The sequence below is a fragment of the Pelodiscus sinensis genome, chromosome 24 (genome assembly GCF_052426305.1).
Source record: "Pelodiscus sinensis isolate ZL-2025 chromosome 24, ASM5242630v1, whole genome shotgun sequence".
NCBI classification, from domain to species: Eukaryota; Metazoa; Chordata; order Testudines; family Trionychidae; genus Pelodiscus; species Pelodiscus sinensis.
The window spans coordinates 11657670-11678528 of record NC_143075.1 but is presented as its reverse complement, the minus strand read 5'-3'; the positions used below and the strand labels follow the sequence as shown (position 1 = coordinate 11678528).

Here is a 20859-nt window from a genome sequence, read left to right as displayed (position 1 = left end):
CTGGGTGACCCGTGGAAGTCTCCTGTCCAAGTACTGTCCCAGCCCAACCCTGCCTATCTTGGATTAGTACGAGATCCCAAGCCAAAGCAGTTTGGCAGCCAACCCGAATTCCAGAGAACAAAAACGGGGCCCATGAGTCAGAAGCTCCCCTGTTGCTAATGAAGGCTCTGGTGAGATCAGATGACAGCAGGGAGGAATGCAACACAGAGCTTCTGGATGCATGCCTGCATTTAGGAACAAGGGATTAATTGTTCCCCAACTAAGCCCAGTTGCTCGCTGCTGTTCCCCAATCCACCCACGGGCTAACGCTGACCAGGGTCAAACCTGGACGCCGCTGCTCTCAACCCACCATGATCTGGGACCTCACTCATTGGCAGCAGCCACCATGGAAAGCAGTCGGCTGACGCGCTACCAAGTCACGTCTCAAGGACAAGCAGGTGAGTCCCAAAACATTCCTCACTTCATCCCAAAGAAAATCTCACATGCTTAAGAATTCCCCAGTGTGGGAAGAGGTTCACGCTGGGCATCCCCAGCATGGTGCCCGGTTTCATGAGGATTGAGACTCCCGGAGAAGAAACTGATAAGCAGGGACAAATGTTTTTTTTTCCAGGACACAGGAACAGCTGCCTCTCTGCCAATTCTTCTACCTTCACACCCAGGCCTTAGTGCGGGGAAAGGCCCAGATGACACTTCCCTGCAGTGCGACTGCACAGACTTTACCTTGATTTGTCTTTCATTGCCTTCACCTGGAGCAGTTTCTGCAGGCAGCCGAAGAGATCCCGAATGCAGAAGGACACCAGAGCATTGAACACTGAACCAAAAGAGAGCATGTCAGTACATTACTTACGACTGGTTTCTCATTCACGTTCTGGTACCTTTGCTAACCTGAAACAAAACTCTCCCCAATGAGCGAAAACAGGACCTGCACTAGATAGGTTTCGGCTTCCCACAAATCATTTTTTGCTCTCGCTCTCCACCCATTCCCACCCAGCAATTCCAGGCTGCAAAGTGAGATTCCTCGATTGCAAGCTCTCTGGACAGAGACCTCTACGCGCATGAGGTCCAGCTCTTTGCTGTACTGGCACAGAGTCTAGTACATTGGGCTTCTGATCAGCGTTCCCTGTAAGCTGAGTGCTTGGGTGGCCAATCCAAGAGAGATTCAAATGCCGCCCCACTGATTAGCAGAGTGCCCACAGTCAGCAATTTGTTTTTCTACTGGTGGTGCACATCTGCACATGACTCGATGCACATAGCAAAATTTATTCTGCACATAGATGGAAAAAATTAGAGGGAACATTGGTTCTGATCTGCAATTGGGACTGCTGGCCAATGAAAAGAACAATAAGAGGCAATAAACCAAGAAATACGGCGTTGGGTTGCTTTTTAAAGCAAGGTCATCGGACAGCACCGCATTACTACGTCATTTATTGTATTAGAAAACAAAAGGTTTGTCTTGAAGAGCAACCCCATTGAACTACTGTATGTGTATTGTTCCACACCGGCACTACGGAGTGGAGAGAAGTGCAGCAGTGATCCTGGGCTGTTTCTAAGCAGGTGCATTAGAAGCTTTTCCAGCAGTAACATTGCTCCTAAAAAAAGCAACTAAGTTTCCCAGGGATGGATGCATGAGAATTGGGACAATTCTTTCATTCTCCAAATAAATAAATAAATGTTAGTGCAGCGAGGGACCAATCAGTGGTTGACTGTAAGTGACAATTTGGTCATTGTCACAGCAGCACATGGGGCTGTTAGATCAGGGCACTTTTGCCGACACCCTCCGTGCTGTATCCGGGCTGCCTGAACAACAGTTGAAATTCAGCTGCTTCGGGATCCCCTTCCGGAACAGGCTCTATACAAGCTGGGGCTGTCCCCGTATCGCTCCTTTGTCATCTGGAGGAACTAGGCTGTTCAACTAAAAGCCACAAGACATGCATGGAACTGGGATGAAGATCACTTCCATTTCCATCAATTTTATTTTGTCACTTTATCCAGATAGGCCTTGAATTGTCCACCCACCTCCTCGCCAGGCCCTTATCCCATGCCACCACCTACAGAATAAGTCTAGACCAGCGGTGCACAACCTGTGGGTTGTAACCCCCTTGGGGGTCATGGCTGTCTTCTGGAGGGAGGGGGGGAGTTGCAGTGCTGGACTGGCCACCAATTTTTCTTGGCATGGCAGGTGAGTAGAGCAGCATTTAAAGGAGCCACACTTTTTTTTTTTTCGTTAACCAAAATTTTCCCAGGGGTCGTGCTAGATAAAAGGTTGCGCATCACTGGTCTAGACAGCCTCTCAAGAAAAACTCTCACCGGCACTGTCAGTGACTTTGAATTTGCTGGGGTCAGCCGCTTCGGCATCTCCTTTAGTAGTTGCCACAGATGCTTTAAAGGCCTGAGTGATCTCGTGGAAGAGCCGGGGAGTGAGTTGCTTCTGGGAGAGAGGAATAAAGAAACATTAGCAATAAAGGGAGGGGAGAACGGAGACAGCTCTATTCCCTCATCTCTCATCAAGCGCTTTACACCAGTAGATCTCAAAGCACTTTACGGAAGGAGGGAAGTACGAGTATTCCCTTTATACAGCTGGGAAGGCTGAGGCACAGGGTAGGGGAAATAACTTGCCACATTACTCGTTATTAAAAAAATATGCAGGACGTGCAGGAGGCAGAGTGCCTAGGAATAAACGTGGGGAGTCAAGAACAGATGAGCGACTTTACTCGTTCTGTGACCTCACGTGAACCCCTCAAGTCTCACTGGGCTCTTAACTCAGCCTCAGTATGTGAGCTCCAAATCCCTTATCAAGCCAGTAACTGTGCAGGTTCCATCATTCTCCTGCATCACAGGTATGCAAGCCAGATGCTGCGTCCACCTGTTACACAGTTGGCAGAATAGTCTTGCTCAGCACGATCGTTCTGTTCTGCATAGAGTTTTCCAGGGGAAAGTTGCTGTTGAGGTGGATAAACACCAAAATTTGCTCTCACACCAGAGAGACACAGATTTATCCTGGAAGCTACAAGAGCCCCATTAGCCTCCCTGGAAGGCTTCAATAGCCTTCAGCCACAGATGCTAGACTAGATGATCTAAAACAGTGTTTCTTATCCATTTTTTTTAAATATAGCACCTCTTTTTCAAAAAAAAAAAAAAAAAAGTTTGTAAATACTTCCAGTACCTACAGTTTTCAGACACACCAAATTTTTTCTACTGTTGCAACACATTTGCTTAAACAACTTAATTGTAGCCGGGCGGGCGATGACATTTTTGGGTGTAAAAAATACAAAAATAATAAAACGCTGTAAAACTTAAAATAAAAATTAGTTTTCTCCACATTTCAGTTGTGTTGACATATCCCCCAGACGTCTCTCGAGTACCCCTAAGGGTACTCGTACCACTGGTTGAGAAACATTGATCTCACACACAAGTAGATCAAGACTCCAGATTTCTTGTGATTGCAGCCACAGCTCGGGGGAGAAAAAACTATCCAGCGGGGTTTTTAGACTACTCAGCAGATGCTCAGAGACAGAGAGAAGCTTGTCCTGAAAGCATACACTGAGTGGGACTCTGTAGGTATTAGGGGTGTTAAAAAAGTGGGTAACTGGGTAACTGCTGAGATTTTCAGAGGTTACATGGTTACATGCACCTGCAGCACAGGTTGGCAGCTGGCTCCCTGGGAGCTGGTGTGTGCCAGGAGCTGGGTTTTAAGTCAGCTCCCAGTGCACACCAGCTCCCACCTGCTGTCCCGCCCCTAGGGAGCTGGCTGCTGCCCCACACTGCTGCCTCGGATAAAGAGGCAGCAACGTGGGGCGGCAGCCAGCTCCCCGAGAGCCGGTGTACACTGGCAATACCGATATTCAATTTCATTTAATCAGCTAATCAAGTAGTCGACGGAATTTCCATCAACTGTTTGACTAGTCCATAAGGGGGAAAACTGTAGTGGGAGTTAACCCTGCTGCGGCTCTGCCGTTTAAACGTAATAAGAGCTGCTTGGCTTTTAAGACTGCTCCTGGCGCTAACTGGCTCCTGCCTGCAGCCCTGCTCCCGGGGAGCTGGCTGCCACCCCTGTGCTGCAGCACAGGGTGACAGACAGCTCCCATAAGCTGGGCAGGAAACTGCATGTAACCGTGAATGGTAAACGATAAGAGCAGGCTTACTGGTTCACTGTTTTTTAAATGGATACACTTTTACATCCCTAGTAGGTATGTCTACATGCTGCAGCTGGGAGCAATTGTCACCACCTAGGCACACAGACACAGGCTAGCTCAGCTCAAGCCAGCACACTCAGTAGAGCTGTATGGACACACGGGCACAGGCAGCATGGGCTAGCCACCTAGGTATGAACCCAGGGGACTGGGTCGGCTGAATCTCTGGGCGCTCGCCCATGCAGCAACGTCCACACATCCAAGCCAAGCCACTCACGTACATCGGCGCATTCAGGACTGGGCCCTAAATTAAGAAGGCAAACAGGGAATGGTGCAGTGGGAGGGGGGTGGATAGAAAGGAGCGAATACAACCAGGCAGTTACGCAGGGCTCCTCTACACACAATAATTGCCCTGCACTAGCTACGCTGAGTCATTTAAGAAGTACAACCTCACCGCTCGCCTCTTGGTTATATCGGCATAAAGGTGCCTAAAGGACGGGGAAGCAGCACAAGTGGTGTAGCCGTGTCTGCACTGGGGGCTGTCCCAGCCTAACTATTTCAGAGCAAAAGGACCTTGCCGGACTGTACAAAGTCTGTGCGGCGAGCAGGCCTGAGGAGAACAAGGCTGATGCTTTTAACTACAGGTCGAGCCTCCCTCGTCCGGCATCCTCAGGACCTGAGCAGTCCTGAACCAGGGAGTTTGCCAGACCAGGGCAGGTCGAGGCTCCCCTCCCAGCCACCAGCCCCTCTGGGGCACCAATCCTGGCCAATGGGATCTGCTCCCCACCGTGCCGGTCCCACTGCCACCAACCCCAGCCAGGGCTGTGCTCCTGGCCACCAGGCCAGATGGGGATCCTGGCTGCCGGACCTGCTGCTGCTGCTGGCAGAGACTTCGCTGCTGCCCCCCTTCCAGCTGGGCTCTCTGGTCCAGTCATTTCCATAAGAACAGCCACACTGGGTCAGACCAAAGGTCCAACTAGCCCAAGATCCTATGGCCAATGCCAGGTGCCCCAGAGGGAGGGAACAGAACAGGGAACCCTCAAGTGACCCCTGTCATCCATTTCCAGCTTCTGACAAACAGAAGCTAGGGACACCATTCCTACCCAGCCTGGCTAATAGGTATTGAAAGACCTAACCTCCATGAACCTGCCTGACCACAGATGTTGCAGACCAGAGTGTGACGCATTTCAGAGGTTCAACCAAACAGCAACAGGAACCACACACAGACCAAAAGGCAGCATGGCACAGACATTTCATCCACTTTGCCCCTCCCTCAGCCCCCGCTAGCAGGCGCAGTGCACGGGAAGAGGCACCTCAGCCTCCTTGGTACCTAGCGTCAACGTGTTTTTATAAAGCAAAGAGCTCAGCACTGTGCTTGCGCCTGTCAGTCGAAGCCACACCCTGATGCACAGGCGCAGGTCAGCCCACACTCTCCCCCCTTACAGCCCATAGGATCCACCTCACCTCCGCAGCCTGTTTCCACTGTTCCACCATCTTCAAGGTGACGGTGATGAAGTCAGCTTTCTTCTGCTTGACCGTTTCCTCTTCATCGTCCTCGTCACTTGCTTCCTACAACAGTCAGACACACCCCTGGGCTGACACCGAGTTTGCAGGTCAGTCTCTGCTTCCCCTGCCCACCCACCAGAGCCCCTTGAAAGGAAAACCAGCCAAACGGCTGGAGTGGCTGCTAGAAATAACAGTTTATTATTATTTATTTGAATCCACGACTGCTTTCCAAACCACCAGCCCTAACTGCCTGCAGGCCTTTGAGGAGACATTTCCCTACGGCTCTGTACCATCACACACCAGCAGTGAACTCAGCCCTTGCACTGAAACTCACGAGCAATGGTTATGACATGAAGGTAACCTATGTTAAAGGTGCCTATGATACTCCTCCATCTCTAGGAGAAATAATACCTCCAGCGTTTCAGGCAGCGTGTGCAGCTCCTCTTCCTCAGAGCTGTCTGAGTCATCAAAGTTCAGCAGGGAACGGTCGTTGTCTTGCAAGAACTTGTAAAATTCAGGATCTCTCTCCTTCAACCGGGAGAGTTGGTCTTTGTGCTCGGATGCCTTTCCTTTCTTCACTCTCCTGTTGGAGGGGGATCAGAAGAATTAAGACCTTGTTATTTATTCAGAGCAGTAAGTATGCTAGGAGACGTACAATCAAACCAACCAACCAAAGCTGTTCCTGACTCTAAAATGCACATTGCTTAAATGCTGTACTAAATAGGGTTGGCTTTTCTGAATCGGGGCCACTGTGCGTAGGATTCTGGGACTCTTCCGCAGCTTGCTGAGGGAGAAAGCCCATTGGATTTGATTAAAATAAGCTTTCATTCACATTTTTTGCTGACATCCTTTGTTCAGGAAGGACCTGCCAAATTCCATAGGGAAATAAATGAAGCTGTTCTGGGAATCTGAAAGGGAACACATCACTTTGGAAACTTGACAAAGACAGCACGTCACCTTATAACAACAGGAAAAAACATTTTTAAAAAGTTATTTCTGGGGAAACAAACTGTGAAATGTTGACATTTTAAAACAGCTTTAGGAAGTAAATTGCAACAGCTTTTAAGTGAAAAGATAGTACAACAATCTGACCTTAGCTAGCTCTATTTCTACAATGCCCCTGATATTCTTCTATGGAGAGGCAAAGTTCTAGGACAGTGTTTCTCAACCTTTTTTTATCAAGTACCCCTTTAAAAAAAAATTATACGTACCCCCAGTACCTACAGTTTTCAAACACACACAAAAATGTTCTACCATTGCAACACATTTGTTTAAACAACTTAATTGTAGCCAGATGGGCAATGAAATTTTTGGGTGTAAAAAGTACAAAAATAATAAAGCGCTGTCAAACTTAAAACAAAAGTTCAGTTTTCTCCAAATTTCAGTTGTGCTGATGTACCTCCTAGACTTCTTTCGAGTACCTTTAAGGGTACTCGTACCGCTGGTTGAGAAACACCATTCTAGGATGCCACTGAGAACAGCCAAAAGTCCAAGCCAGATTTTCCAAGTTTAAAGGCCTATGTATTCTGCAACAGTTACCCCCAATCCAGTTAAAAAAGTTCTGTTTATGCTACAAATCTTGTGTCCCGCAGCTATCACCATGGACATGTAGCCTAGTTAGGGGATATGTTTAAAATATGGTTAGATCCTGTCCACACTTACAGCTAGAACAAAAAAAACCCCGCAAACCAGATCAAAGGTTATGGATGCTGGAACTGAACCCCTGGATTCTATTACATTGTAGGGTAGACGGATACAAAGTACAGTGATTCAGCATGGATTAAATTAAACAAAGCTCTGTGTAAAAGTCTCAGGGGGTAGCCATGTTAGTCTGTAACTAAAAAAAAAACCTTTAAAAAACACAACAAAAGGTCCTGTAGCACCTTAAAAATTAACAACAAATATAGATGGTATCAGAAGCTTTCATTGGCACAACCCACTTCTTCAGATGACAAATATGGAGCAAGGAGTCTGGGGGGACAAATATATAGCAGAAAAAAAGGGGAGTGGGGAAAATTGTCAGTGTCTGTGCTAAACGAGGCTAAAAGAGTGGGCTATGAGATCTGTGCAAATCACATCAGAGTTTTGGGCCAGAGTGATTTCAGCTTTGTCACTGATCTGCTGGGTGACCCTGAGCAAGTCACCTCACTGCTCTGTGCCTCGGTTTCCCCAGGCGTATGATAGGGATAATGCTACAGGCCTCTTCTGTAAAATACTTGAGATCTACCAACAAAAAAGGTTGTAGAAGAGCTAGATTTTATTTTCATTTTGTGGACAAAGCACCAGTACCCCATGTTTGTTTGTCTGTTTGACAGTAATGTTCTTAGAACCGAAAGACTTTTAAGGTGAGTCAGTAGAATGGAAGAATCTACACCTTAAATGACTCTTTACATTCCCCAATCCACAAGGAGCCACACTTACTTTTCTGCTGTTTTAACTTGGAGCGGCTTCTTCTTCTTTCCACCTGCCTGCCCATTCTGGCTTTGTTTCCCATTAGCAACCTCTTCTACCAGCTCTGAAGTCTCCTCTTCTGAGTCACCATCAGCTTCTGACTCAAATCCGGACGTTAAAAATTCATCAACACTCAGCTCTGCCAGTTTTCTAGTTCCACGGGGAGGACAGTCACAAGGTGTGGGAGAAAGAGGAGAGCGTTCAGGGTTTTAAATTAAACACATGTGATGCTTATATATTGCGCTCCGGGACATCCCCCCACTCCCTCTCACAACCAAAAAAGAATAGGCACTCAGTATGGTCAGAAGTATTTACCAAAGAAAAATAGCCACCCAGTAGTCTATGTGAGGTCTCATCAGCACCAATTTTATTCAGGAAGTGGTTTTACAGGCCTACTCATAAGGGATGCAAAATATCTGCCCCAACAGAAGGTACAGCACCTTTAGTATAGGAGATGTGTGTTTCTGGTCAGCAGAGGATGCATTCCCAATATGCTACTTTTTGATGAAACTACCATATAGCAATTATTTCTGACTTTACCTAGTCCTGTAGGTATAAAGGTTACACCCAAAACACAGTGCTTTACATCTCAGGAACCTCAAACCACCCAGGCCACCTGCTTTCTGTTTTGTAGCTCACCAGAAGCTGCTTAAACAAAAAAAAGTCTTCTCACATTTTATTTCAATGAACAGTCTTGTGATGTTCTAGCTAATTTATAATCCAAAGGGTCAAAACCAAACACTTCAACAAAAGTTAACTGCAAGAGTCTTTTTCACAGCCTGGAGGTTGTGAAACCACATGAAGGTTTTTAAAATGTCCTGGTTGAGGAGGAGATGGGATACGTATCTTTCAAAGCGCTTTTCAGGGTCAGTTTGAAAAGGGGCAAAGAGATATACATTGAAAGCTTCCAATCACTATGTTTGTCCAGTTCATGGTGCCAGGAGGGCCCTGTGGCACTAGTCACAGACCAGAGCCCATCACAATAGACAGTATTATTACTATTAAACAATGCCAGTGTGCAATACTCAAAAAAGGTGCCCCCAACTCCAGGCTCACAGGGCCAGAGGCAAATAAAACCTGCTATGTCCATGGCACCATTCATCCCAAACACCCACAAACTGCAACGGTGGGCCCCATCCAGCTCTGTGTTTTGCAGCTGGGCCCTTATCCAGCCTCATCCAGCCCAAGACACTCCAAAAGCATGGCTAGGCACTAGAAATGTAAAGATCACCCTGCCCCACCCCCAACAAAGCCCCTTCCCCATACACCTCTCTAGCCCATCCGAGCATGCGGGGGGGGGGGCTTCTTTGTAAGGCACCCCCCCCGGCTGTCCCCTCCCCCACAGGGAGTCCCTGGCTGGAGCACTGTGCAGACTCCCCTGGGATTAGAGCAGCTAGAGAAAAGCCCCCACCCCAGCCCCCGTGGGTGCTAGGCCATGGGGGGGGGGGCTAAGCAAGAATATTTTGGACCCCCAATATACAGCCCCTCCCCCCAGCTGCTCGGGGCCCTAAAGAATTGCTAGCGCTGTCTAGGAGCCCCCACTGTGCAGCAAAACCAGCGCGAGCCGCAGCCCCCGCGCACGTGCCTGCGACCCCTGGGCCCCGCGCCTGCAGCTGGGTGCTGAGCGGGCCCGCCCGCGCCCCTCTCACCTCCTGCCTCCAGCCGCCATGGCGCTGCAACGTGCGGCCCGGCGCTCGGCCTCTCCCACAATGCAGCGGCAGACAGGGGGAGGCCCCGCGACAAAGCCGGGCGGATCGATTCCTTGGTTCACGACGATGGGCGTGCAGACTCGCCGCGCGGGAGGGCGGATGCCAGCAGCTGCGGGTTGCAAGGTTGGGCAACTTTTGTGATCTAGGACGGGAGGAGCTCGAGCTCTCTCCGTTGAAGTCATGCGCTGACTCAAGCGGAGCATCAGAAGGCCACGCTGGGTCAGATCAATGCTCCATCCAGTCTAGCGTTCTATTTTTCCACAGCTGCCCAGGGTCTAGCTGCTTGGAAGGGAATGAACAGAGCCAGGAATTTTTTTTCAGTGATCTAGCCTGTGTCAGCTTCTGGCAGTTAGGCCAGGGCTGCACTAGGCCATGAAATCAGTAGAACTGCGGGGGTGTGAAAAATCCACACCCCAGAGCGATGCAAGCCCTGGTGTAGACAGCTCTCTGTTGACAGGAGGCCTTCTGTTAACACAGCTACCCCCTCTCTCTGGCAGAGGTAGAATGCTAGCACTGGTATTGACATAGTCCTTTCTAGTGCAGCATTTTAAATATAAACCTGCCCTTAGAAGCTAGGGACACCCAGAGCATGGGGTTGCTGACCACAGTGGTTACTAGCCATTGATGGACCTCTCCTTTGCCAAATAAGCATGGATTGAAACAGGAGATAATGCTTGCTTTTTGAGACAGAAATACATATAGAGACAGATGTCAGTATAAAACAGCCAACAGCAAACCTTGATGCACAATGCTTTTTAAAGATACCAACTGATGTTTGCATGAGTGATAAGGGTAAGTGCCCTGCCTGAAACTCTTCCAACAGGTCTGGTTTTCAGCACTTTTAAACTGCTGTAAGTAATTAATTACTTTGAAAAATGTTGACTTGAATCTTTATCTATGTATGGAACTCTCTCTGGTCTTTTTGGGTATCAATCACAGTATCTGTGCAAAGAGGTCCCCTCTTCTATTCTGCATAAGTTCTTAGACACTGGGCAACTTTTAGTCACACATGGTTCCTTCTTTCTCTTACTTGCTTTTTAGGGGAAGAATTGTGTGTGTGCAATGGAATGTTTGGTTTAGGGAGGAAGGCAGATTTTTTAAATGTGCTCAGCACAAAGATATTTCAAGATGTAATGTTTATAATTTAATACCAAAATACTATCTCATATTTTCTACAACACATATAGTTTAATATATAACACATGTTCTGACTATTCATATTTCTCTCTCATGCATATTTTATCATGCTAACATGTTTTTCCTCTGTATTTATAGATACACATATGAAGATGGCAACACTGAAAGAATTTACTCATATGAATCCCTTTAGGTAGCATGTGAGTAATTCTGTAGGATTCAATGGGGCTCCATCTGCATGAGTCATTCCTCTTCAGGGTCTTACAAACAAGTTGCGTTCCTGCAGAGGAAGGTTCCAATGAGATCGATCAGGTTTTTCTTTCAAGTACTTCTCCCATTGTTTAGGGGGCTGTGATGGGTCTGTTGCAATGGGACACTTACAAACCTGTTAAAAGAATCTCTCACATCCATCCATTTTTAGGGAGAAAACTTGTTCATCTTGGCCTCTGAGGATAGAACAAGAAGCAATGGGCTTAAACTGCAGCAAGGGAGGTTTAGGTTGGACATTAGGAAAAAGTTCCTAACTGTCGGGGGGGTCAAACACTGGAATAAATTGCCCAGGGAGGTTGTGGAATCCCCATCTTTGGAGATATTTAAGAGTAGGTTAGATAAATGTCTGTCAGGGATGGTCTAGACAGTATTTGGTTCTGCCATGAGGGCAGGGGACTGGACTCGATGACCTCTCGAGGTCCCTTGGTCCCTTCCAGTGGTAGTGTTCTATGATTCTATCCCATTCCCACCTTGCCAGCCGGGGTATTCATTATTTGAAGGGATTTTTTAAAAAGAAGTGCCCTTTTATGCTATGATTTGTAATAACACGGACCACCTACATCCTCTTTGCGTGTCTCCACCACAGCGCCGCAAAGGAAGGTTTATTGAGCACCATACAACCCCTGCACACCACCGGTTGCAACTCGGGAGCAGCCGGCGACTTGACACAGAAAGAGCTGTTATTGCTCCAGACACAGCAAAAGGTGCACTGGGGAGAAAAGGAAGCCTCTCTGTGACATAGGCAAAGGGGAGGGCGAATGGAAGGATTTGAACCCATGAAGTGAGGTGCAACTATGGCTTAGCTAAGCCACTGGGACCCCAGTGCTGTCCGAAGCAGCCAGCGTTGTTTCCTGGCCCCCAACACGTTCCGCTTGGGTAAGTGTGCTCCGGGGAAGGTCTTTGTTATTATTTTATTATTATTTTTTTTGCACGGAGGGGAAGGGAGAAAGCAACGCTGAACAATGGGGACGGGGATTTAAGGTGGACTCACTGCAAAGCCACCTCTCCTTGTTGCAGTCGTCTGTCTCCATCATGCATGCAGCCCGTGTCCTGCGATGTTTTTGCAGGGCGACTCGGTATCTTGCCGTGCATCCTGCCTGGCTCCCTCCCCAGTGAGCTTCCCTTCCCATGCAGCCGGACCTGACCTCCCCTCCGCAAATCTCTCTCTCTGTGCCTCTTGCTGGAGCAGCTGCGGTTTTGAGGGATCTAGGCGACAGGCACGGAGCCTGCAGGGCTGAGGTGGGGCTGGCCCGGATTTCTTGCGAAGGGGCAAGTTATCTCCCGTTCGTCCCGGTTGCATTTCAACCCCCCGCTGCTCGGCGGGGTTATTTCAGGTGACTTCCTTTTGGAGAGCTGCCGAAGGCCGGGCGAGGCGTCATTCCCATAGCGACTTGCCCGGCTTTCACTCCTGAGTATGGTCAATAGATGGCATTTTTTGCAAGGGGCTTTTGGGGAAGGGGCCGTGGGAAGAAGGGACAAGTGCAGTTTAGCCCCCGCTCCGCGACTCCAGGTGCAGTGGCTAAAAGCCTGCAGTACTGCATCCTCCGGGGGACCAGCTTCTTAAGGAGGAACTCCCACGTCTCGTGGCAGCTTCCGCCTCTTTCCCACAGCTAAGCTGCCCACGCACATCTGGGAGAGGGGCAAGGGGCGCGCTCCCGGCTGGCCCCGGCTCTCTAGCGTTATCACGAGCTTCGCGGCGGCTGTGGCTTTAAAAGGGAGAGCTGATGGGTCGTGCCCAGCTCGCTGCTGTGGGAGACTGGGGGGGTGGAGGGGAAGCAGGCGGCGCGGCCTTAAAAGTCCTGCCTGCCCCTGGTTGGTTTACATTTGCGTCAATTTCAGCCCTGTAGAATTTGGGGGGCTCAGGACAAAGGAATCGGGAGCTGGAGGCCTTCGGACCGTCTAAAACCGGCTGCCTCCCCTGGCCCAGCTTGGAGCGAGAGAGGGGCTGGCCGAGAGCGCAGAAGGGCTGCTGGCTGGTCGGGTCCCGAGGAATTAGCAGCAGGGGACAACACACGCATCCACACACAGCATCCTCCTAGGAGAGCCGGGCGTTGGAGATTAGTTATGAGCCATCTCCCTGCACCTATACATGTAAGTATGACCGAGCAAGGAGAGTCTATGCGGGTGGGCGAGGGGAGCGTAAAGAAAACTAATCCAAAGCATCACCTGCCCCTAACATGCCTTTCTGCATCTCCTCTTGGGTTAGTAACAATATTTTTTTTTCAAGGCGGCATAGAGTCGCTGTTTCTCCTTGAGAAGTTGTGCCCTGCTCTCAGGATGAGAGAGACATCAATTCCTGTTGAAAAAAAAAAAAAAGCTGTTTGCCAAGTGGTTTTTTATTTATTTATTTATTTTATTTTGCTGAATTGTAGAAGTGGGAAGCCTTCTTTCCCATAGCACTGCAGAAAGTTAGGGCCATATATAGTTTCTGTTGAACCAGGCACTTTTTCTCCTGGCTAGCAGGGGAGTCTCTAGTGAATTTGCTATGTCCCTCTCAAAGATCGTTGTTGTTTTTTAAACCCTGGGGCTGATATAGCAAAAACATATAACTTCAGCACCATAAAACTAGTGAATTTGTTTGCAAGTTGATGGGGGGATGGGATTACATATGGAGTACCCTAATGCAATTCGATGCCGTTCCTCCAGTGAAATGTAAGGACAAATACAAAATGAGTTCTAATTAAACCTGCCTTTGTATCTCTTGCTTATTACCAACAGGGACCTAACACATACACTTTGAGGCTCGAATCCATTTTATTCCCCTGTGTATAGCTGATCCAGGCAAGTTATTTTAAAAAGTCCTGGGTTTTAAATAGCTGATCTGCTTTAGCTGTCTCTGATTGCTGTCTGTCAGTATCACAGTGGCTTTCTCTAGGGCAGGCTGCTATAGTTACGTCTCCATTCTAAACAGGACTGACTTTCCCATCATTTTTATATAACTCATTATAACTCCTACCTGAAGCCTCATGAGATCTTGGGGCTCTGAAGGGAAGTTATCAACTTCCTAGGTGTTCTTACAGTTCCATTCACATTAGCGCTACAATGTGAGAGATGAAATCTGGCCATTATGTTAGTCTTGCTATTCCCCATGGTGCTATGCTGTTGAAACTGTCAAACACAGAAGTACTGCTGTGGGGAGACCCTCCAAGCCCAATGAGTTGCATGAAAGAAGATTTTCCTATCCCCCTGCTGTGGCTGCCTTTGAGGTGGAAAGAGTCTCCTTCGGCCTCTAGAGCAGCTGTAACATCTAGATTGGCAGAACCAGTCCCAAGTAGCAGGCAGTTTGATTCATCCGGACTGCCTCAGCTCAGTAATGGAGTAGAGCAACCCTTCTCCAAGGCACTGTCGACTTCCAGATAAGATTAGTGTGGAGCCCAGGCTGGAGGGGACGGGAGGGAAGAAATGCCCTATATCTGCTGGGTGGCCTAGCAAACCAAGGTGTGGGGGTTGACAGAAGGCATGGTGGGGTCAGCCACTAGGACTCATGTCCTTTGGCAGCTTAAGGCCAGGGTAGAAAGTTAAGGCCAGGGTAGAAACCCATGGGACCACTGTGACAGACCATTCATCCCTCCCCAATGAGGAAATAATCTGCCAGCTCCCCTTGAGTGGCAGCTCCACTAGAAACCAGCTCCACTAGAAACCATCTCTGGGCATCAATATTTGCTGCAGGAGAAGGGCACTGTTGTGGCTGAATTTCTCCCCTTGCGTTTCGTGGGTCGCCCTTGATCTCTGCCAGTCTGGCTGTAGAATGGAGGCAGAGGACGTTGGTGGCTGACATTCTCTTGTAGCCAGTTACAATGTCCAGGTGGATTTGATTTGATCTATCCGCCACTTCCACTCTTGCTGTCTGCAAGGCATTGTCTTGCCTGTATTGTCTAATGAGGTTGGGCAGACTGGCCTTTTGATGGGATGGACAACTGCTGCTCCACTGTAAAGGCTGCACATGTTGGCTCCAGTGAATTTCCCTCCTGATCTCCGTGCCTGTGTGGTAACAAGGGGAGTCTGTGGAATACTTCTGAGCTGCTTTGTCCTCCAGGTACTGGTGATGCTGGACTCTGCCACTCAGTGCAGATTCTAGGGTATTATTCCTGTCCCAATTTCTAACCAGACCATGAAGCCATGAAGCCAGATGACATCAAAGTGGGTAGGACTTATTCGTGGTCAGAAGCTGGCAGGAGAAGTCAGTTGGCGTGGGCAGAAGCAGTGCTCATGCCCTCTGTTGGGCATCTATGTCAGGCATGTCCAAAGTCCGGCCCGCAGGCCAATTGCGGCCCATGTTCCCATTTAATACGGCCCCCGCTTCCTCCTCCTCTCCTGGCTCCCCGGTGCTCTTTTGAACTGGCGCGCCCAGCGCGCCGCTTCCGGCCGCGCCGCCGCCGTCCATGGCCTCCGCGGTCCTAGAGCCTGCCCTGTAGGGCACGTCCGCAGCCCCGCTCGGCTGCGGGTTCGCCCTGCCCCCGGGCCGCCGTGAGGCCGGCGTGCCCTGCGCTCTCCGCCCGCCTCCGACCCTGAGGGCCTCCACCTTGGGGCTGAGAGTGCGGGGACGGCCCTCACGCATGTTCACTTCTTCAGATCTGGCCCTCTTTGAAAAAAGTTTGGATACCCCTGGTCTATGTTGTCCGTGGGGTCTTACTGAAGACTAGATCTGTAAGTATGAGTGAGCAAGGAGAGTCTCTGAGGTGTTGCTACCTGAGAGCACAGGAATAGTAAGGGCTCATCATGCATCACTTACAGCTGCTTAAGAGCAGTTAGGGCTTCCCCCTGCATCAGCTCTTACTACAGACACCCATTAGTTTGGGGGGGAGGGGAGCAGAACTCATTAGAGGAGGGTGCTGAGGCTCACACATTGTCTCCTGCACTGGTGGAACGGCTTTATACCTATCTCATAGAGCTAGAAGGGACCTTGAGAGGTCATCGAGTCCAATCCCCTGCCCCCATGGCAGGACCAAGAACCATCCCTGATAGATTTGCCCCAAATCTGTAAATGGCCCCCTCAAGGATTGAGCTCACAACCCTGGGTTTAGCAGGCCAATGCTCAAACCACTGAGCTACCCCTCCCCCCTTTGTTTGGTCTTGCTGAAAATTTTTCATAAATATTTCTACCGTGCCCAGGAACGTATAAAAACTCCGTATATTCTGGGTGGGGAATGATCCATGACTTACAAAGGTTTTCCAGGACAAATGGCTCTGTCACAGCCTCCTGCGTAAATCGTGCATGTTTTCATTGTCACGAGAATTCAGGAAAAAAACTATGCTAGCATCCCTCTCTCTCTCTTTTTAAAGCGTGGTGTATCTGACCTGTGTCTGCTCAGAAGGAATGCAGGGCTGTCCATTATCCTCACATCATTTTGCCCCTTTAGCCCCCTCCCCCAAATCCATTTCACAACTCGACTAGCACAGAGCCAGGAGCCAGGAACACCTGAGCTCAGATCCTGACTTGCTCACGGACAAATGTGACCTTGGGCAAGTTTCTCGGGTATCAGGGCTGGGGACACACTTTGCTGGGCCCTGAGCAATGTAGGGTGAGCTCGGCTCCGGGCCGCCTAGAAGGCCAGGGCCTCTGGCAGAGGGGGCAGGGCTAGGGACAGCCAGCCCTCAGCTCTGCCTGGACAGTGCTGCACCTATCCCAGCCAACCTTCAGAGTCACTTTGACCATGCCACTTGGGGCTCTGGTGGTGATTTAAAGGGCCAGGGGCTTCAGGCCACTCTACCATGGCAGTGGCTCGGAGCGCTGGGCCCTTTTAAATCACCGGGTCCCAGGGCAACTTGCCCTCTTTGCCCTCCCTCCATCAGCAACCCTGCTGGTGTATCTACACTGCAAAGCAAAGGTGTGATTGCAGCATGTGGATATGCCCGCACCAGCTTTAATCTGGCTAGCATGGGTGAAGATGTGGCCACGTAGGCTTCAGTGCAGGCAAGACACCGGAGTACGAGCCCACCGGGAACACGAAGTACATGTTCAATTGCTCCCCTCCCCTATTTAAATATGCACAGTTGTTGCAATAATCCTGAGAGCCAGAGAAGCACTGCGGGTTAGCAGACATGGCGCTGGACTAGGATTCTTAGCCTTACAAAGAGAGAGCTGAAGGATGACCCAATAACAGTCTCTAGGGAATAAATAATCATGGGATCATCTATCGAGCTGCGAATGGTCTGGCATGGTCCAATGGCTGGGCTGTGAAGCTAGACAAATTCCGACCAGAAATAAGATGGAAATGGTTAGCGGTGAGAGTCATTAACCATGGGAACAATTTGCCAAAGGTCATGTTGGATTCTTCATCTCTGGCACGTTTCCCAAGCAAGACGGGATGTTTTTCTAACCACTCTGCTCCCGGAATGACTTTGGGGCAGTTCTCTGGGCTGGGGTGGTCAGCTTATATCATGGGTTCCCAAACTGGGGGGTGTGAAGAAATTCCAGGGGGGGTGCGAGGCGACCCCTCCCCCCCATCAATCCCACCCCAAGTTGTTCTGCTATTTTTTTGGGAGGGGGGGCGTGAAGGTTTCTCAAAAATCAGAAAGGGGGGGCGTGATGCGGAAAAGTTTGGGAACCACTGGCCTACATGATCACAATGGTTCCTTCTGGCCTCAGTCCAATCCGGGACTGAGAGTCAGAAAATCTGGATTCTATTCCCAACTCGGACTGTGAGTGAAACACTTCAGTTCCCCAGGCCTCTTTCTCCTCCCACCTGTCATTTGTCCTGTCCGTTTAGCTGGTCGCTCAGTGGGGCAGGGGCTGCCCGGGTTTGCACAGCACCCAGGGCGAGGGGGCTTTGGGGGCGGTGACTGTTAACACGAAAACTGATATTTTAAGCAACAGGGAATGTTCTCTCTGGCTCATACAAAAGATTATTCCAGCAGAGGCAGCTGAGGACTGTGCACGAGCCTCAACTTGACTCTAGTTAGGTCAAACTCCCAACCCACAGGCCATCCCCGGCCTGAGCAATTGCACACTCTGCCCTGGGATTCTCAGCAGGCTGGGGTGTGTGTGTCCGTTACTGGCCCCATCCCTTCCTGCCATTACCCCACCTTCTGCCCCCATGGCACCCCATCCCTTGAGGACATGGCTTTGGGGATCACCAGGAGGGCCGGGTGCACCGTGGTAGCATCCTCTCCTCCTCCCCCTGCACTCTCCCCCCGGCGCCTAAGCAGAGCGCAGTGGAGCAAGTACACTTGCCTAGTGCACTCTGTTTCCCTGCCACCATTGCAGCTGCGACGCACCAGCCCCCAGGGAGATCCCCAAAGCTGCATCCTCAGGGGACGGGGTGCCATGGGGGAGAGAGGGCAGGGCAATTGCAGGAAGGGGCAGGGCTTGGGGGCCAGTAATGGACAGCTCCCCTCCCCCCGGCCTCTCCTCCCCCCGGGATAGGTTGTGTAACTGCTCCGGCTAGGGATGGCCTGCAGCCAGGAGTCTGAGACCCCTGATCCTTAACCTTGTTGTGCCAAGGTAGGTGCACGGGTGTGTGTCACTTCCTACCCGAGTTCTAGAGCCAGCACAGCACGACTTCACGTGAAAGAAGAGCAGGAAAGACAGGACCACTGGAAGCAGCTGAGCAGGCCCTTTGCCTGTCCTAATGCTCCCCTCTGCCTTCCACTTGGGCACAAGCAGGCCTGGGTAAAAGAGTGTCCATTCTGCCCCATCCACTGAAGGGGAAAGCAGAACTTGGACCTCTGGGTTTATACATTTATCCACATGTCCTGTTATTCGACAGGTATGTTGACCTCTCATAAAGATGTAAAGAGAAAAGGTTTTGCTTAATGTTCAACATGAAACCAACCCATTAAAAGACCCAGATATTAAGGGCCAGATCATCAAAAGACCTCAGCACCCAACGTTCTCTCCGAAGGCAGAGACCTCCTGAAAATCTGGCCCCAAGAGGCTGCTAGAAAATTGAAACTGCATCCGCACAGGCAGACCCCACTACGGGCCTCAGGACTGCAAGGAAGGTGATTGTTCTCTTTTGTGAAGTACTGAGCATTATTATTGCAGTCTCATTATCCCCATTTTACAGATAGGAAGACTGAGGCCCAGTGCCATTAAAGTGACTTGCCCAAGGTCACTCAGCTAGCCATTGGCAGAGCCAGGAATAGAAGCCAAGTCTTCTGAATACCAGTCCAATGCTCTCTCCCTTAGGTCCCATTGCTGCATCTCAGTCAGCGTTGGCTTTTGTTTGTAATGACCATGTACACACAAGGTTTTATTGGACATCTACAATGGATGTATTTTTTCTTTGAGAGTGGAGCACCACTGGGTAGTAAGTGGCCTGTTCTGTATGAGTAAATTGCCATCTATTATCAGATGCTCTGAGACGGGGCAGGTAGAATGCATGTGCCTCACTTTGCATCCCACCAAGCCAGGGAAGAGTAGTCTGAGCACAGGATGGTGAGCCAGCAGCTCCTGAATTTGAATTCAGCCAATCCTGACATCTGGGCCTTTGCCAAGCCACTTAATCTCACCCCGTGCCTCAGTTTCCCCCATCCCTGATATGGGCAGGTGTTCTTAATTAGAAAATAGAACACGCTAGGCTGGCTGGTATTGTTATGTCCTCAGCTGGAGGTTGATGATGCTCTGTCTGTGGGGTCTACTCTCGAGCAGGGTGGGAAATTGACAGCATGGTTTAGTCTTCTGGAACAATGTGTGCATTTCGCATTAGGCCCAGGCTGAAGAGTTAGGTTCTGCGGCCCAGTCCAGTGTGGGCGCTTCTTTATTACAGGGTTCTTTATGACCCTGGATAAACCCAGGATGGGACCTGCCATGGAGTGGTGCAGGGAGCAGCAGCAGAGGTATGTGTCTCTGGGCAGTGCTTGGCTACCACCGTGTATCACAACCTGGTGTGAATTCCCAGCAGGACAGTGTAGGAGGAGTTGCAGGGAAGTAATGGGGTGCAGATTCACCAGGATTGAGAATTGGAAGCTGCCTGCACTAGGCCTGATGCTAACCTAGTCCCTGACGTACAAGAGCATCACACACCAGTGTTTCCTGTAAGCTGTGCGCTTCGGCAGCCACCCAGGAGAGATTCAAATTCTGCCCAACTGATGAGCAGAGCGCCCACAGCCGGCAGCATGTGTTTCTACTGGTGGTGCACATCCACACATGCTGTGGTGCATGTATCAAAATGTATTCCACATATGGAGGGAATATTGCCACACATGTGCACATAATACTTTACGTACAATGCATGATTGTGCCAGGGAGCGAGGGAATTGTGCTGCACGACCTACATCTCCGGAAGGGACACCTCTGTTCCTTGAGCAAAGGTAAAGTGTTTGTTTATTGCTGCTGGGCTACTTGTCTGCTGAGCTGAACAACCTGCACCACTGGCCCCATACCTGGGGCAGGGGAGTGAGGTCTCCCCCCCCCCGCCCCGGAGCCTGTTCAACTGCAGGTGATGCTTCACTATGCTGGGTATGTGGGATCAACGTGCCTCCTGTGAGGTCTTCATCCCTACTCTCCTAAGGAGTGGCCACAGTAACGAGTTACTGGATCTCAGGCCTTAACTTGCTTAGGGCTAAATCAGAAGTTGTATCTCCCATTGACTTGACTTCCTGTGCAGCGTGCGCACATGCGCGCACACACACACACACACACACACACACACACACCCTGCACGTGCACACACACACACACACACACACTGCACGCTCGCGTGCACACACAT

The 20859-nt window shown here is 50.0% G+C and overlaps 2 protein-coding genes across 6 annotated transcripts in view; one reads left to right on the top strand and one right to left on the bottom strand.

The window, feature by feature from the left end:
- Nucleotides 1-9891, bottom strand: part of NOC2L (NOC2 like nucleolar associated transcriptional repressor) — a 90995-nt gene extending 81104 nt beyond the window's left edge. Inside the window, exons 1-6 of the mRNA XM_025186660.3 lie at nucleotides 9737-9891; nucleotides 8058-8237; nucleotides 6048-6219; nucleotides 5595-5699; nucleotides 2308-2428; nucleotides 721-811 (exon numbers count right to left, since the gene is read on the bottom strand). Coding sequence (XP_025042445.3) covers nucleotides 721-811; nucleotides 2308-2428; nucleotides 5595-5699; nucleotides 6048-6219; nucleotides 8058-8237; nucleotides 9737-9756 — 689 coding nt within the window. The 5' untranslated portion in view covers nucleotides 9757-9891. The remainder of the gene's footprint in view (nucleotides 1-720; nucleotides 812-2307; nucleotides 2429-5594; nucleotides 5700-6047; nucleotides 6220-8057; nucleotides 8238-9736) is intronic.
- Nucleotides 9892-11845: 1954 nt separating this feature from the next.
- KLHL17 (kelch like family member 17) overlaps nucleotides 11846-20859 on the top strand; it is a 49381-nt gene continuing 40367 nt past the window's right edge. The window contains exons 1-3 of one of the 5 annotated variants that reach the window (XM_089773056.1): nucleotides 11847-12079; nucleotides 12271-12537; nucleotides 13043-13294. The gene's annotated coding sequence lies outside the window, so the exon portion shown is untranslated. Of the gene's footprint in view, nucleotides 12080-12270; nucleotides 12538-12565; nucleotides 13295-20859 lie in introns of those variants that run through there. The other 4 variants (XM_075906237.2, XM_075906236.2, XM_075906238.2 and 1 more) reach the window with 4 other exon arrangements.